This window comes from Pholis gunnellus (assembly GCF_910591455.1).
Source record: "Pholis gunnellus genome assembly, chromosome: 16".
NCBI classification, from domain to species: domain Eukaryota; kingdom Metazoa; phylum Chordata; class Actinopteri; order Perciformes; family Pholidae; genus Pholis; species Pholis gunnellus.
Genome location: NC_136543.1, coordinates 7,611,394 through 7,625,335, shown reverse-complemented (window position 1 = coordinate 7,625,335; position 13,942 = coordinate 7,611,394). Strand labels below are relative to the sequence as shown.

At 39.7% G+C, this 13,942-nt stretch overlaps 2 protein-coding genes across 2 annotated transcripts; both read right to left on the bottom strand.

Moving 5' to 3' along the window:
* Window positions 1-2,204: 2,204 nt before the first annotated feature.
* Window positions 2,205-5,175, bottom strand: rps27.1 (ribosomal protein S27 isoform 1). The gene is made up of 4 exons (XM_079175519.1): window positions 5,125-5,175; window positions 4,404-4,512; window positions 3,656-3,766; window positions 2,205-2,459 (listed from the first exon to the last, which is right to left on the bottom strand). The coding sequence occupies exons 1-4, from the start codon at window positions 5,128-5,130 to the stop codon at window positions 2,431-2,433; spliced, it is 255 nt and encodes an 84-aa protein (XP_079031645.1). The 5' UTR covers window positions 5,131-5,175; the 3' UTR covers window positions 2,205-2,430.
* Window positions 5,176-6,554: 1,379 nt separating this feature from the next.
* Window positions 6,555-11,632, bottom strand: lrrc71 (leucine rich repeat containing 71; the record flags this gene model as incomplete). Its single annotated transcript, XM_079176243.1, has 13 exons — window positions 6,555-6,644; window positions 7,111-7,202; window positions 7,701-7,812; window positions 8,019-8,078; window positions 8,663-8,737; window positions 8,879-8,962; window positions 9,052-9,211; window positions 9,347-9,415; window positions 9,565-9,639; window positions 9,727-9,802; window positions 9,983-10,066; window positions 10,454-10,588; window positions 11,563-11,632. 13 exons carry the CDS (start codon window positions 11,630-11,632, stop codon window positions 6,555-6,557), a joined length of 1,182 nt encoding a protein of 393 aa, XP_079032369.1.
* Between the last annotated feature and the right edge of the window lie 2,310 nt (window positions 11,633-13,942).

Below are 13,942 nucleotides of genomic sequence, written 5' to 3'. Positions count from 1 at the left end.
TAAAATAAAGAACTTGTGGTGGCCATTTTTCACTGTTTTGTGAAGTTTTATTGACGAAGTGTCACAGCCCTAATCAGTACATTAAGTCAACCAAAGAAATAAACCTGGACAGCTCAGGAGAGCTGTTACCACTTCCATGTTAGTGAGTAGCTTTACCTGTGAAGACTGCACTTTCCTATTATCATGTAATGAAAATTGAATACATTGAAATACGGTTTGGTGTTGTAATATTACTACGTCATTTGACAGAATTATGAAGTTAATATGTAGTACTTTCTAATAAAAATGAAGAGAATTACTGCCTTTGTATTAAGTGTTTCAGACAGTAAAGAAATCCCTTCCTTCAAATAACTAACCACAAACAAACCACACTTTAGCCGAAACAATATGTTATCAAGGGTTGGAGAGAAGAGTTAAAGCAAATAGTGGAAATCCATCTGCTGTCCAGTTTGTTTTCAGCTTTTATTTCAGATTAGAGTGTTGGGACCACCGCCAGCTCGGGAGGAATAAGTTGCTGATATAACCCAAACCATCCCTTCTCTCCCCTTCAGCACCGGGGAGAACAGCTAGTGCTGCTTCCTCCTGAATGAGCACCCTGATAGAGGAGACAATGACAGACAGAAATACTGCTTACTACTCGGTGGCTAAAAACTCAGTATATAGGATTGAAAGTCATGGTATAGCATATATACTGTGACTCAAAAGTCATAGTATGGTACGTCAAAAACAGTCATAAGAAGTCGTAGTGTTCTTTATCAAAAACAGTCATAGTATAGTCTGTAGAAAAAGTCATAAAAAGTATTAGCAACACATGTCCAAAGTCCCAAAAAAAAGTGTCATAGTATCGCTTGTTAAAAAAAGTAAATAAAAAAGTGATAGTATAAAATGTAGAGAAATGTCATAGTCATAGTGTTGCATGTCAGAATAAGTCATATTATAGTATGTTGAAAAAGAGTCATAATGTACTATGTCGAAAAAAGTGATAGTATAGAATTTTCGAAAAAAGTAATAAAAAAACAGTATAGTATATCAAAATAAATAAAAAAGGTCATGGCACAGAATGTGGAAATGATTTTTAAAAAAACAGAAAATAGTATGTCGGAAAAAGTCACAGTATAGTACATCGAATGAAGTCATACTATAGTATTTTGAAATAAAGTAATGGTATCAGAATCAGAATCAGCTTTATTGGCCATGTATGCGCATACATACATGTATGTATAATAGTATGATGTATAGCATGTCGAAAGAAAGTCATAAAAAGGGCATAGTATAGTATTGCAAAATAAAGTTATAGTACAGTATGTCGAAATAAATCATACAATATGTTGAAATACATTTTAAAAAGTCATAGTATAGTATGTAAAACAATTCATTGTATTATGGCAAAAAAGCTGCAGTACAGTATGTGGAAGAAGTCATAAAAAAACGTTTCAGTACAGTAAGTCAATAAAGTGGTAAAAGTCAGTTAGTAGTGTGTCAAAAGAAGTCATGAAAGTCTAAATGAGTACATCTAAAATACATCTCTAAAACAATTACAATCACTGTATAGTACGCCATAATGTCATGGAAGTAAATTATAGTTATAGCCATGCAGATTGTCCCATCTAGAGGATTTTAGATATCCTCCAAAATTAACTGTGTAACCTCTGAAAACAGAACACACATCCCCTCCTCTTACAAATGAGAAGTTGAACTCATGAGCAATCAACACACTGCTGCTGTTCAGTACTAAACCGTTCTAGTGCCCAAATCCTACATATAAATTATATTTTATAGTGTGTACTACATACTTCGTACTACAATAAAGATACAACTTACTATGGCATTTTTTACTGTCTTGTAACAGGTGAATTAATGGAGAAAATACTCTAATATAAATATAATGCAAATAACTAAGTCACAGCCCTGAATAATACTTTAACAGAATGTACACCAGACATTTTTTGGGTAACCATTATCAGTCCCATGTCAAACAGCCATACCTAATAACTGTGCACTTCCTTTTGATCAGGTAATACATTAAATTGCATTAATTGAAGTACAATTTGGTGTTACAATATGAAGCTGTAAACCAACAGAATTATGAAGATAACCTCTAGTACTTTATAAAATAAATGATAAAACTACTGCGTTTGCATTCAATGAATCAGACGGTAACTAAATCCTTCCATTCAAACAGGAAACTGACCACGCACAGACCATTCCATTAGCCAAAACAATATTTTATTAAGAGAGACAGGGCTGGAGGGTAGAGGTACAGCAACAACCGATCTGTCAACAGGAACAGTGGGAACCCATCTGCTGTCTAGTTGGTCTTCAGGTCTCGTTTCAGATCAGACCACTGGGTCCACCGTCATCTTAGGAGGCAGACGGCGCTGATATCAACCGGTCCATCCCTTCTCTCCCCTTCAGCTCCGGGGACAACAGCTAGTGCTGCTTCCTCCTGAATGAGCACCCTGATAGAGGAGGCAAAGACAGTGAGACAGAAGACAGGCCATACAGTACAGAAACACTGCATGTGGTGCACTATTGTGCTACACAGTGCTGATTCAAGAGACATCCTTTCCCATCATGTGCCCGATAAAGTCAACTGATCACTTCCCAGTAAGAACTGCAGTAGCTAAAGCATCACAAGGCTGGTGGAAGCGTCCACAGCAAAAACCGACACAAGAATTAAATCATGAAGATAAGACGAGCTACGCGATGCTAACTAGGCCTCCAACAGTATCTGGGTTAAACTAAACAGTGGCTATAAAGTAGGTATTTGTTCTCTGTCTTCGAAAGGGGGGAGCCATGAGTCTAGCTCAACCCTTCTGCAAACAGAGGTCGATCTGGCACTGGAATGAGATTGGAAGACCACAGGAGAGGAAGTCCAGTCACTTGGCAGTGCGGCCAATAAACTTAAAAATATGTCACATGAATTTATGCACAAATAATCTGTTTTTAGGGGTCCGACGCACCAGCCAAATGCTGACAATCAGGTGAACTTAGGCCATGTTAGAAAATGTATACTCTTCTGATTATGAGCATAAAGCGTTTTAAATGCCTCCTATAGTGAACATGGTCCTGGTTGGCTGTCAAGCACAGAGTTGTAGCCTCTGGATCAAATATTGGTTGACATTGAATGAAGTGTGAGGCTTCTGAACAAGAGGACGTTTTCACAAGGCGACAACTTCAATACACGAAGAAACAGTCGGACCACATGACGTTCGGTCCTATGCAGAGGACTAGTGGAAATATTTGGCTTCAAAACTAACAAACTGCACTTTCAGGTTTGAAGAAATTCTTGAACGCCTTCTAATAGAAGTTATTTTTTTGGTTAATCTAGTGCAGATAAATGCATCTATTGTGGAAAAACAATAACTGCACTGTATTGTAAAAGTAAATTACAAGGAATCACATTGGTACCGCATTATTTTAGGTTCTGTTGCTGTTGAAGGACACTTACCAAAAGCTTGCCTCAATAAATTATAATTGAACAAATTGAAAAAGACATTTGAGGCTCCTACAGGACATACACCGTAGTTCAGCAACTTAAAAACGGTGGGCGTGCATGTATGATGCTGCGCCGCACCAATCAACTTGACTACAACTGAACCCTGCATGTGGGTGGGATACCCGTGTGACGTGCACGTGGCCGGTGAATACTGACCCTCTGTGAGACGGGCTTTGCCTCCAGTTGGCTGACACAGGACTGTTGAACAGCCGACACACAGCACGACTGTCTGAGCGTGGCTGAACACCGTCGTGATCTTGTAGCATCCTGGAAGGAGGCAAAACGAGACGCGGGGTTACAACTCAAGGTAGAAGAATAGACACCAGCCATCCCAAATGACTGGGCCTCCAACAGTATTGGGGTTAAACTAAACAGTGGCTATAAAGTAGGTATTTGTTCTCTGTCTTCGAAAGGGGGGAGCCATGAGTCTAGCTCAACCCTTCTGCAAACGGAGGTCGATCTGGCACTGGAATGAGATTGGAAGACCACTGAAGAGGAAGTCCAGTCACTTGGCAGTGCGGACAATAAACTTCAAAATATGTTACATGAATGCGCAAATAATCCCTGTTTTTAGGGGTCCGAAGCACCAGCCAAATACCGACAATCAGGTGAACTTCGGCCATGTTAGAAAATGTTACCCATCTGTCACACTGGGAGAGATGATAAATCAACGGTTCCTATAATGAACATGGTCCGGGTTGGCTGTCAAGCATAGAGTTGTAGCCTCTGAATCAAATATTGGTTGACATTCAATGAAGTGTGAGGCTTCTGAACAAGAGAACGTTTTCACAAGGCGACCACTTCAATACACGAAGAAACAGTCGGACCACATGATTCTCAGTCCTATGCAGAGGACTAGTGGAAATATTTGGCTGTGGATCTGCATGGAGGAAAAAACCCGTACCTGGACATTTCACATCCATGAAATAAGAGTTAGGACTCTGAACAAGACGCTTCTTCTTGTGCCTCCTCTTCTCCTCCTCAGGGGACGGATGCAACAAGTCTTTTGCGAGCTGCAAAGAGAAGAATGAACAAAGGGTTGGTGAAACTTAGAATACCGTTAACTGTTAGATCAGGTTAAACTGTTATTTAAGATAATGCACGGGCTATTAAAGTAAAACAAACACTGGTCATTCGGATATATCAAAATGCTTCAACTGTAGAGTTGGCATTGTTTTTATTCGGTGCGTTCAGGCTCCTCGGCCGGCCTACAGGATTTGGATTAGGTAACGCAGGCTACGCATTTTACGTACATCGCGCGTATTACTATAAATTAGGAAACCAGTTGAACATTAGTCTGATCATCGACCTATCTACGTCAAACGAGAGGAAACTACGACTGTTGAAGTCAAGTCCATGAGGTTATAAGCACGTTCAGATCCTCCGTTCAACTGGCTCCATGTCTGCGGAGTGCGCGCGGCCATCTTGTGTCACAACGCGCTCGCAATGCGCTCTAATGTGCGGAATTATTCGTGTAAAACCGGGACCAAAACTGAACCAAAGCATCTGAAACTGACACCCGTCGATTCGGTATTTTCTTACGTAACAATTGAGCCGTGAGGCGGCTCTCCAACGCGCTACTACATGTTAGAAATGTCATTTTACAACGGCCTGCGAATACTCACTGGCATGTTGGCGAGGAAATAGCCGCTGCCGAAAAGGAGGCATTACCGGAAGCGACGGGTTGATATCGGTGGATCCTTTCAGCACGAACCGGATGTGACGATTTCACAGGACGTGGCGGCCATATTGGTGAGGTCCAAACTCCACCCTGCTCCCTCTGTACACCAACGGGCTCCCTCTGCCGAGCGAACGTTTAAATATCTAATCCCCAAATATCTAACGATGCACAACAACACACAACAACTACTATTTTGATAAAAATAAGAAAAGTAAAAGATAAAAAAAATATTGTAATTTTAAGACACACTCCCCCAATTTTGCTAGGGCAATCACAAATCACAAAATGTAGCCTATTATTGCATGTACAATTATTTGACAATATGCTCTGTAATAGTTTATGTTTATTCACTTAAATGAAAATGAACAGTGTTACCTACTTCATACTTTAATTCCCTTTCAGGCCCCCTGGTGGCTCTTTAAGGCCCCAGGCAGCTGACAAACTTTGTCAAAATTGAAAGAGCTCTGGTTCTTTCTCCAGTTCATACTGGCCATGAAGTAATCCCTTCATAGCTCAGCTTCATTATAAGAGATGGGGGACAAAATCAATAGCTCCTATGAAAAAAAAACATATTTAAAGTTCAACTGAAGCTAATATCAGGCTATCAGCAGCCTGGAAACACAAACTAGGAAAGTAATAATGTAACTTGACCTCACGCAAATGGCAATAAAAGCCATTTTACTTGCATCGAACCCCTAAAGGTATCCTCTTTGACATACAAAAAGTGTTAATGAATAATCTCAAGGGAAATAAAAAATGGCCACCATCTGCCCAAGTGAAATGATTTGATATTTGCAAAGATTACAATCAGAGGTGGGCAGTATTTCTGTTACTTGTTTTTGAAATACAATTACTTTTGAGTGTTCTGTAATTGGCATTTGACAGGGTAGATCGAGGTAGAATAGGATCAGATCTGGGTAGAACCAGACCACATCTGGGTAGAATAGAATCAGATAAAACAATAAGTACCTGTCACACTGGCTGACACTTGTAAGATATGATAGCAATGATTCATCGACTTGGTTCTTGGTATCTGGCAGTTCCTTTTGTCCTTGGTGTAAATTCTGACTGTGAGCAAAACAAAGCAGTAAAACGGATCTGTAAACAGGGTTCTAATTAGCTGTCCTGGGCAAAGCATCTGGAATTTAATGTGCCACACTGTCCTTCTGTTCAGGCACTGCCTTTTTATGTACCTCAAGGCTGTTTCTGTTGATACTTCACTTTTTTATCTTGTGTTACAAAAGCACAACAGAGGGCAAAATAAATGCATGTCTTTTAATGTTATATACCAAATTAAAAGTACACAGTCAGTAAAATTAGATTAGTTCTCTCAGTACTGGTACGCCCTAGTAACTGTTCCTCCTCTTCTGTCTGTTAGGAGCTGTTTTTGTTGAGTGGATCTCTGAGTGTCATCAGTTCCATTATCTTCACATAAGACTCACACTCTGGTGGGAAGCGGTTTCTCTAAAAGACAGATCAGAAATCATCACGCAAATCATTTTCATGTTCCTCTGCAACTGTTAGTTAACACTGTAGATTCCATCAAACGTGGCCGTGGTGTATTGACAGTATATGGTAATTCACTGATACACCTAAACTAATATAATTTAAATAATCCACAATAATAAAATACTTTACTTCAGCAGAAATACCATTAAACAAAGCACTAAGTGGGGCACTTTAGAATCAGATTATTTCAGTGAAATTAAAATGATTCTATTAAATGATATGCTTTAATAGATAATAAAGGAAAGTAAAAACAGCACATTTAAAATGTACCTGAAACAATTTTCCCACATTCCCAGATCTCAGTAATTAACTTGGCAAGTACAATATTATCATTATTAATAGGAATGATGGCCGTTTTAAAATAACTATGAACTAAAGTTAATGGTGCACAGTTTTTGTTGTGTTTGCATGAGACACACACCTGCAGACAGAGACGCAGCAGGCGTCGTCCCTCCCCCTGCATCTCTAGTGATGTCAGGAAAAGAGGCAGCGACTTCTTTGTAATTCTGTTTCCTACACAAATACACACACAACACACAACACAACCATTTTACTTGAACCCTCAATAGGCCTTTTAAGGTTTCATCATTTATTACGCGCATAGTCCTGCAGAAGCAGCTGTCAACTAGCTACCAGCTTGTACAAAACAGATAGTAAATAGATTTCATTCATGTAATGTGATCTGTAAAGAATAAACCTTTTATGTGTTTTTTCTAAACAAATTACAAATATTACATGTAGGACTTCTGAAAAAAAAAAGAGTAATATAATAGCTAGTATAAAGTAAACTGAAAACGATTCCATCTGTGATAAAGGATTTTGAAAAAGAAACCTTTGCACGTTGATTCTGAGGAACTCATATCGTAATTGATGTTTAACATTTATGAGTTCAGCTGAGAATGTTCCTGCTGTCAAACCTAACTGTATCTGTGCTGGAAATACCTTGATGTGAAAGGGTTTCGGATTCAATGTCTCGTGTCAAGCTGAGAGGAACACCCCACAGTTACTGACCTGCCAAGTTGAGGGAGGCGAGAGTCTTGTTTCCAGGCAGAAAAACCTCACCATCCCTGTGCTGCACCTGCTCGTCCTGCAGGGGGTTCACTATCTCCACCGACTGTACCTTCTGATGGAGCGGGTGAGACATAAACAAGTGTGTGACAGGACAAGCTTTTTGGTCATCAGAAAATTGCATCAACAAAATCCTCGGCCTGGGCAGTACTCGATTTATCCTGCCCCCAAAAACAAAGTAAAACACCTGAATTATTAAAAGTACTGTACTGTGTCCATGTGCTGCTTGGTACACAGATGCAGAAAGCATGTCTCTGGTACCTCTTGTGCATGTAGTGGTTTCTCTGGCTCCCCTTGCTCTTCGGCTTTACTTTGAGTCAACTTTGTAGAGACTGGGGGAGATTTAAAGAGACAGCAATGAATGAAAATGAGAAGATAAACACCCCGGCTGTCATAAGAAAATAGCAAAAAGTGTTATTCTGTGATGGAAGCAATTACATTTCCTGTTAGACTTTGGGCTCCCTTTGTTGGCAGCTGGTTTCTTGTCTCTTTTGGCTGTTATCTGTTCGTTAAAAGATCTCAAGATTACTAACCACAGATACCAAATGAGTTACACCGATGTTTGGCTTGTTACCTTTTTTTTGGCTTTGTTCGACTGTTTGCTGACACTCAGTGAACAGCTGCTGGCAGTGGCTACTGAGAGAGGTTGGTCAGCAGGCGGGTCAGGCGGGTCAGGCAGGTCCACAATTAAAGGTGACTGTGAGAGTATAGTTTAATGTGTTTATTAGAATGTCTCATACATGTCCTTGCACTTCTATACTTGTGAGAACCTGTTTGAAACCTTTCAAACCAGAGGATTTTTGCAGAGTTATGAATATCAATTTACTTTTTGCCCAAGACCCTTTGATGTTTAGGATTAGGATTCATTTGAAGGTAGAGTGGGTATTAGATATTGCTGCACTTACAGATCGTGGTCTTTCCAGACGCATCTTCCTCCTCTCCACAACTTCTTCATGAGTGAGAGCGAACTCGCTAAGAATCTAAAAACGTTAGCGGTAAAGGGGTGGAGGCGTATTAAATTACGGGATATAAAGCAATTATCTGAATATAATTTGAAACAATGTAACCACTGATTTAAACGCATTATGTCTCAGGTTAAAATCGTTCATGTAAATGGATACCGCAGCCAGATGAGCAGCTCCGGAGTCTCCAATCTGATTGTTGCACAGTGAGAGCATGAGCAAAGCACGGTTGAACCGCAGGCCCTGAGGGACAAAACAAGGATGAGGACTCCACCTCAGCAGTCATGAGGGGAACACATGGGTGCAAACATGGGGTCCGTTCTGGGTCATACCTGTGCGATATGTGCAGCACCTGCATCACCGATACAATTGAAAGCCAGGTTGAGGAAAATGAGGTTATGGTTGGCAGATCTGGTTGTTGAGAGAGCCGACCCAATCAGATGAGCTCCCTTGTCTCCGATCCGGTTATTTCGCAGGTACAGGTGGGTGAGGCTTGACCAAAGGAAACACACAACATGAATCGGGCATGTGGGTGCCTCTTTTTGTGTGTGCGAATGCAAGTCGGGGGGTCTACTTGAACAGGTTCTGTACTACTATGTGAGATGTGTAAAACACCTGGGGACTCACACGCTGCCTTCAGAGAGAAGAAGGTGGTAGCTCCGCTCTGGAAGATGGTTGCCCTCCAATGTAACAACTCTAACATTAAACAAAGAGGTGGAGAACCATCAGTGAACCCTCAGTGTGTGAATGACAATGTTAAAACATAGTGGTGTGAATTTCCTGGCAGTCCTAGAACCTTTTTGTCAACAAGTCTCACAGTGTGAGTGCCAGCGGAATCCGCCCACCTGAGGTTGGAGCACAGTGACACTGTGTTCATGAGGGAGGTTACCATTTGATCCGTCAGTCCTGCCTGCCAAAAACTGCGACACAGAGAGGACAAGATTCCACAAACAAACAAGTACAAAACAGGGACGGCTGTAACAGGAGGGTATCAGCTCATTACTCACTGAAGGCTCTGTAGCTTGTCCAAGGAGGGAAACATCTTCAGTAGCACTCGGGCAATCTGCTCGTCTACCTTCCACCCTGTGTGTATTTGAAACAGATTATATTATGTGTTCTTCAACATCCAGCAGAAATACTGGGGGGGGGGGGCATTGTTGGTTGCAGACTGCACCTCGGGGTAGTCAAATGAGAATTTAAAAAGAGAAAAAATGTCAAATATGGCTGTAAATACTTTTCTGCAAATTCTTTTTTTTTTCTTACCAAAAACCGTCAGTTTGTTGGCGCTGAGGGGATCTTCGCTCTCCAGTTCCACTTGGAGGCATGCTTTAGACCGGTTTGGTGCAGCTGAAACTGAGATTATAAGAAAGGACAGTGACTGTACATTCAGACTTCCAACATGATGAACTATGCAGTACAGGGAGACATATTTCCAGTGCACCAAGCGTTCCTAGGTCGTCCGGTTTTCTTTGGTTCATATTTTTAGATTACTCCTACAAGTGTCTGTTTAGAAAATCTAAAATTAGATTATATTCAAGGTACGTTAAACTAGAATTAATATAGAATCTTATTAATGTTTATTCAATGAACGTCCATTCACAGCAATTCAAGATATCAGCTGCAGAGAACAAACACTTCCATTTATAAATTAACACTGGAAAACATGTGTTAACAGGGTGAAACAAGATACCATGTGTCTGCCACGCGTTTAGATTAGGAGCAGCTCTGGTTTACCTGTGTACTCTTCTTCAATTTCAGTGGTGGATGAGGCTGCTTGCTTGGTGCTGACAGTTGGGATGTCCTTCATGTCCAAAAGAGCACAAAGCCCTGGGAAGTCAATCTCCACATTGCCTGAGCACTGATATTCGTCTGTGTGATGGAGGGTTTAAAGCAGTGACAATACAACTCTCATTTGATTAAAAAAAACCAAAAAAAAACAACAGTCTGATAATGTTACTCACCAAACTTCTGTTCAGGCAAAACTTCATGTCCTAAAAACAATAGAAGGGCTAGAGTTTAGCAAAAATGTACAAAATGTGATTTCATGATGAACATATGTTACAAATGTATTAAGATGACTTTGTTTTGATTATTTAAAGACTACTACTTATTTCCAGTGTTGGAAAGTAACTACGTATCACACCTATGTACCATTTCCAGATATGTGTACTTAACCTAATTAATTATATTTTACTTTATCATTGTGCTTCACTACATTTCAAAGGAAAATATTACACTTTTTACTGTAACAGGGGCCATTCTGCCACCACATGAGTATGCTAGGCCTACTAACCTTTGATTCTGCTGAAGTATGTTTTGCTTCGCATACTTTTGCTTTGTTTTACAAAGTTATACAGGCTGGACTTTTATTCATAATGGAATGTGTAGCTATAGTGTGTTATTAACTACTCTTATTAGCCTACTTCTGCCACCAATGCTCATTGTAAAAGCTGTGTATTTACCCAAACCTGTCAAAATAGGGGGCTGCTACTGATTCTTTATTGATTATACATATATATTTATATCCAAGTCAATAGGTATTATGGGTTATCATTCTAAACAATACAATACATCTTATCCATATTTACAATGTGCATTCCTTCAGCTCATTGACTGAAGGTGTTTAGCTTAGCTTAGTTTAATCAAAACGATTAGCACATAATATCACAATTTGTCATTTTTTAACTAAACCAATTACAACCACCAACAGTCATACTCTCAAGGACCTTAATGTGTTGTCACGTAATGTAAAAACACGGAAAATAAAGGCTTAAAACCGGCAACAAGTTTATTTGAACAGCTCCTACTTTATTCCTGACCTGCTGACGAACAACTCATCTAACCTGTATGTTTAGAGGCCGCGTCCTCTGAATTTGCCTCATCTGTTTTCTCTTTGTGTCTCTCTTTGGGCATTGTTGTATCTCGAAGTCAAAATGTAGTTAAACAATTGTAGATACGTGAGCTAACGTCGCTGTATCACGGGCTTCACTGGCGTTACTACGGTAACCAACTAAACCCAACTTGTAGGATTCATCGCGAGACTTCTCGTAAGGTACTTGGAGGCTTTCCCTTCGCTCTTGGTATTGTTTGATTACAATTAAAATGTGTCAATATTTGCCTTTTGGGAAATATTACGTGTCCTTTATGTTAGTAACCGTGCTGAAAACATCAACATTCATGATAGCGTGTCGTTGAACCATATTACGCCGTAATATCGCGAGAGTTGAGTAGTCAATTGACAATTGGTGCCAAAACAGTGAGAATTCAGATGACTGTTCCTTTTCAATAGTGTCAACTGAACTGTCTCTGGGACAGGGCCGTGGAATTAGCGAGCCAGCTAGCCCACCGCTAAGTGAGTAGACATTTAACAACTTAATGTTTCATCCACACACTCTTGTCACAGTGTAGGGAAGCACATTGTTATTGCAAGATGAGTAACAACTTTGTCAGGCCCATTTTCTGTAACCAGTGTAGCATGACATCATCATTATCATGACCTCAACAACAGCTAGCTAGCTAGCTAACTAGTTAGCAGCAGATGCAACTTCAAGTTACTCCCCTTTCTTGCACTCTTATCTAAAAAGTTGAATTCCTGCATAATGTTTCACTCCGCAGAGCTCACTGTCTCTAGTCAACCATCTCATGTCCAGCATTTTAAACATGTCATAACTCTATTATACCTTAATTTGAGGATATAATTAGCTTCATGTTTGCATTGTGAGCTATAGGAATATTAAAAGCACAACAACATAAAGTGTATTCACAATAATGTAGTGCTTTTTATTAAAAAAACAAACAAACAAAAAAAACAAATATAAAACAAAAAGTAAAAACCAACAGCATTTTTCATGACTTAAGAATCATAATTACAAACTTTTAACGAGTGGAAGAAGTTTTTTGACAAACTGTACACATCACAAAATGTCCGCCAGTCTGCCATTTACAATGCTTGCATCTTATTTTGTGATTGTCTAAAAATAACTAAACAAATCACACAAAAACACACAAATACAAGTACAAGCATCATACGATGACCGCTATCACAAAACGGAACCATTTCCTATTTGAAAATAAAACAAAAATAATAACGTGATATTGGGTTGACAGCTTTACTTTTGTTTCCGTCAACGTTTAAAAATATCATAACATTTTTATGTTGGTTTGTTTTTTTAGTGTTCAACACTTTGCAGCAAAAAACAAGGAGTACATTTCTCCTTAAAAAGTAATATTATTAACAATATTCAGTGACAAAGGTGTCGTTGTGGAGTCACTGTGTTGTCCCAATGCCTTCTGTGTCCACTTGACATTCTTCTCGCTCATGCAGTACATAGATGAATTTCATTAATAGGCAACGAAAACTCAGCTTAAGTATTTATGTCGTCAGGTCTGGTGAGCTTTTTCTGGACATTAAAAAAATCATTTTTCCTCCGAGCTTAAGTGTCTTCATTATAGTAATACAAACGGAAGAAATTATAATATTATAATAATCATAATACATTTAGGGCTGAGTCCTGTACAGTACAATAATAAACAAAATCCATTTTTCAAGATATTGCTTTTGGAGACACTCCTCAATGTAAGTGTGTGTATTTACATAACTTGGCACTGTACAGCTGTCTGTTCCCCCGCTCTCCCCCCTCCGTCAGTGTCTCGTTCTTGTTAACCGCACTGGGACATTGCAGGCTGTCCCTTTTCAGCAGAGGCATTTTGGGGGGAAAAGAAATCTCATTAAATATCACAATTTCTTTTTAAAACATTCTCCATGGCAATCAGGAACATAGTCTAAAGAAAGAAAAAGTCTCAAGTCCCTTTGCCCTCCCAATATACACCGCCCCACCCGTCTCACAGGAGATAAGAAAATATGACCATCACGATACATTTCATGTTAAGTATTGTTTCTCCATAGTTTTCTTAAAACTGTTAATTGCCATCGAGCCCTTAATTTTTTTTTCTCCATTTTTTTTTTGAAAAAGGTATATCTTCAAGAAATCTGGCAGAGTACAGACACACGTTACGTGTGCACGCGCACACACACACTCGCACACAAGGCAGTCGGAGAGCACGGCTGTGTAAGGCGTTACAGTTGAAGCCGGTGTCCCCCCGAAGCGCCTGATTTAGTTAAGCTGGTGAATCATGTTAAGACGGGCGAAGCTGACTGCCTCGTAAGAAAATCAAAAGATTAAAATGAAAACCTCAACAAGACACTTTGACTGACTAAAGCGC

Excerpts from the sequence above, each read along its gene's own strand:
- rps27.1 (XM_079175519.1), bottom strand. Across the intron at positions 3,767-4,403 it reads CATGGATGTGAAATGTCCAG|GATGCTACAAGATCACGACG; the intron begins GTACGGGTTTTT and ends GCCTCCTTCCAG. Across the intron at positions 2,460-3,655 it reads CAAAGCCCGTCTCACAGAGG|GGTGCTCATTCAGGAGGAAG; the intron begins GTCAGTATTCAC and ends CTCCTCTATCAG.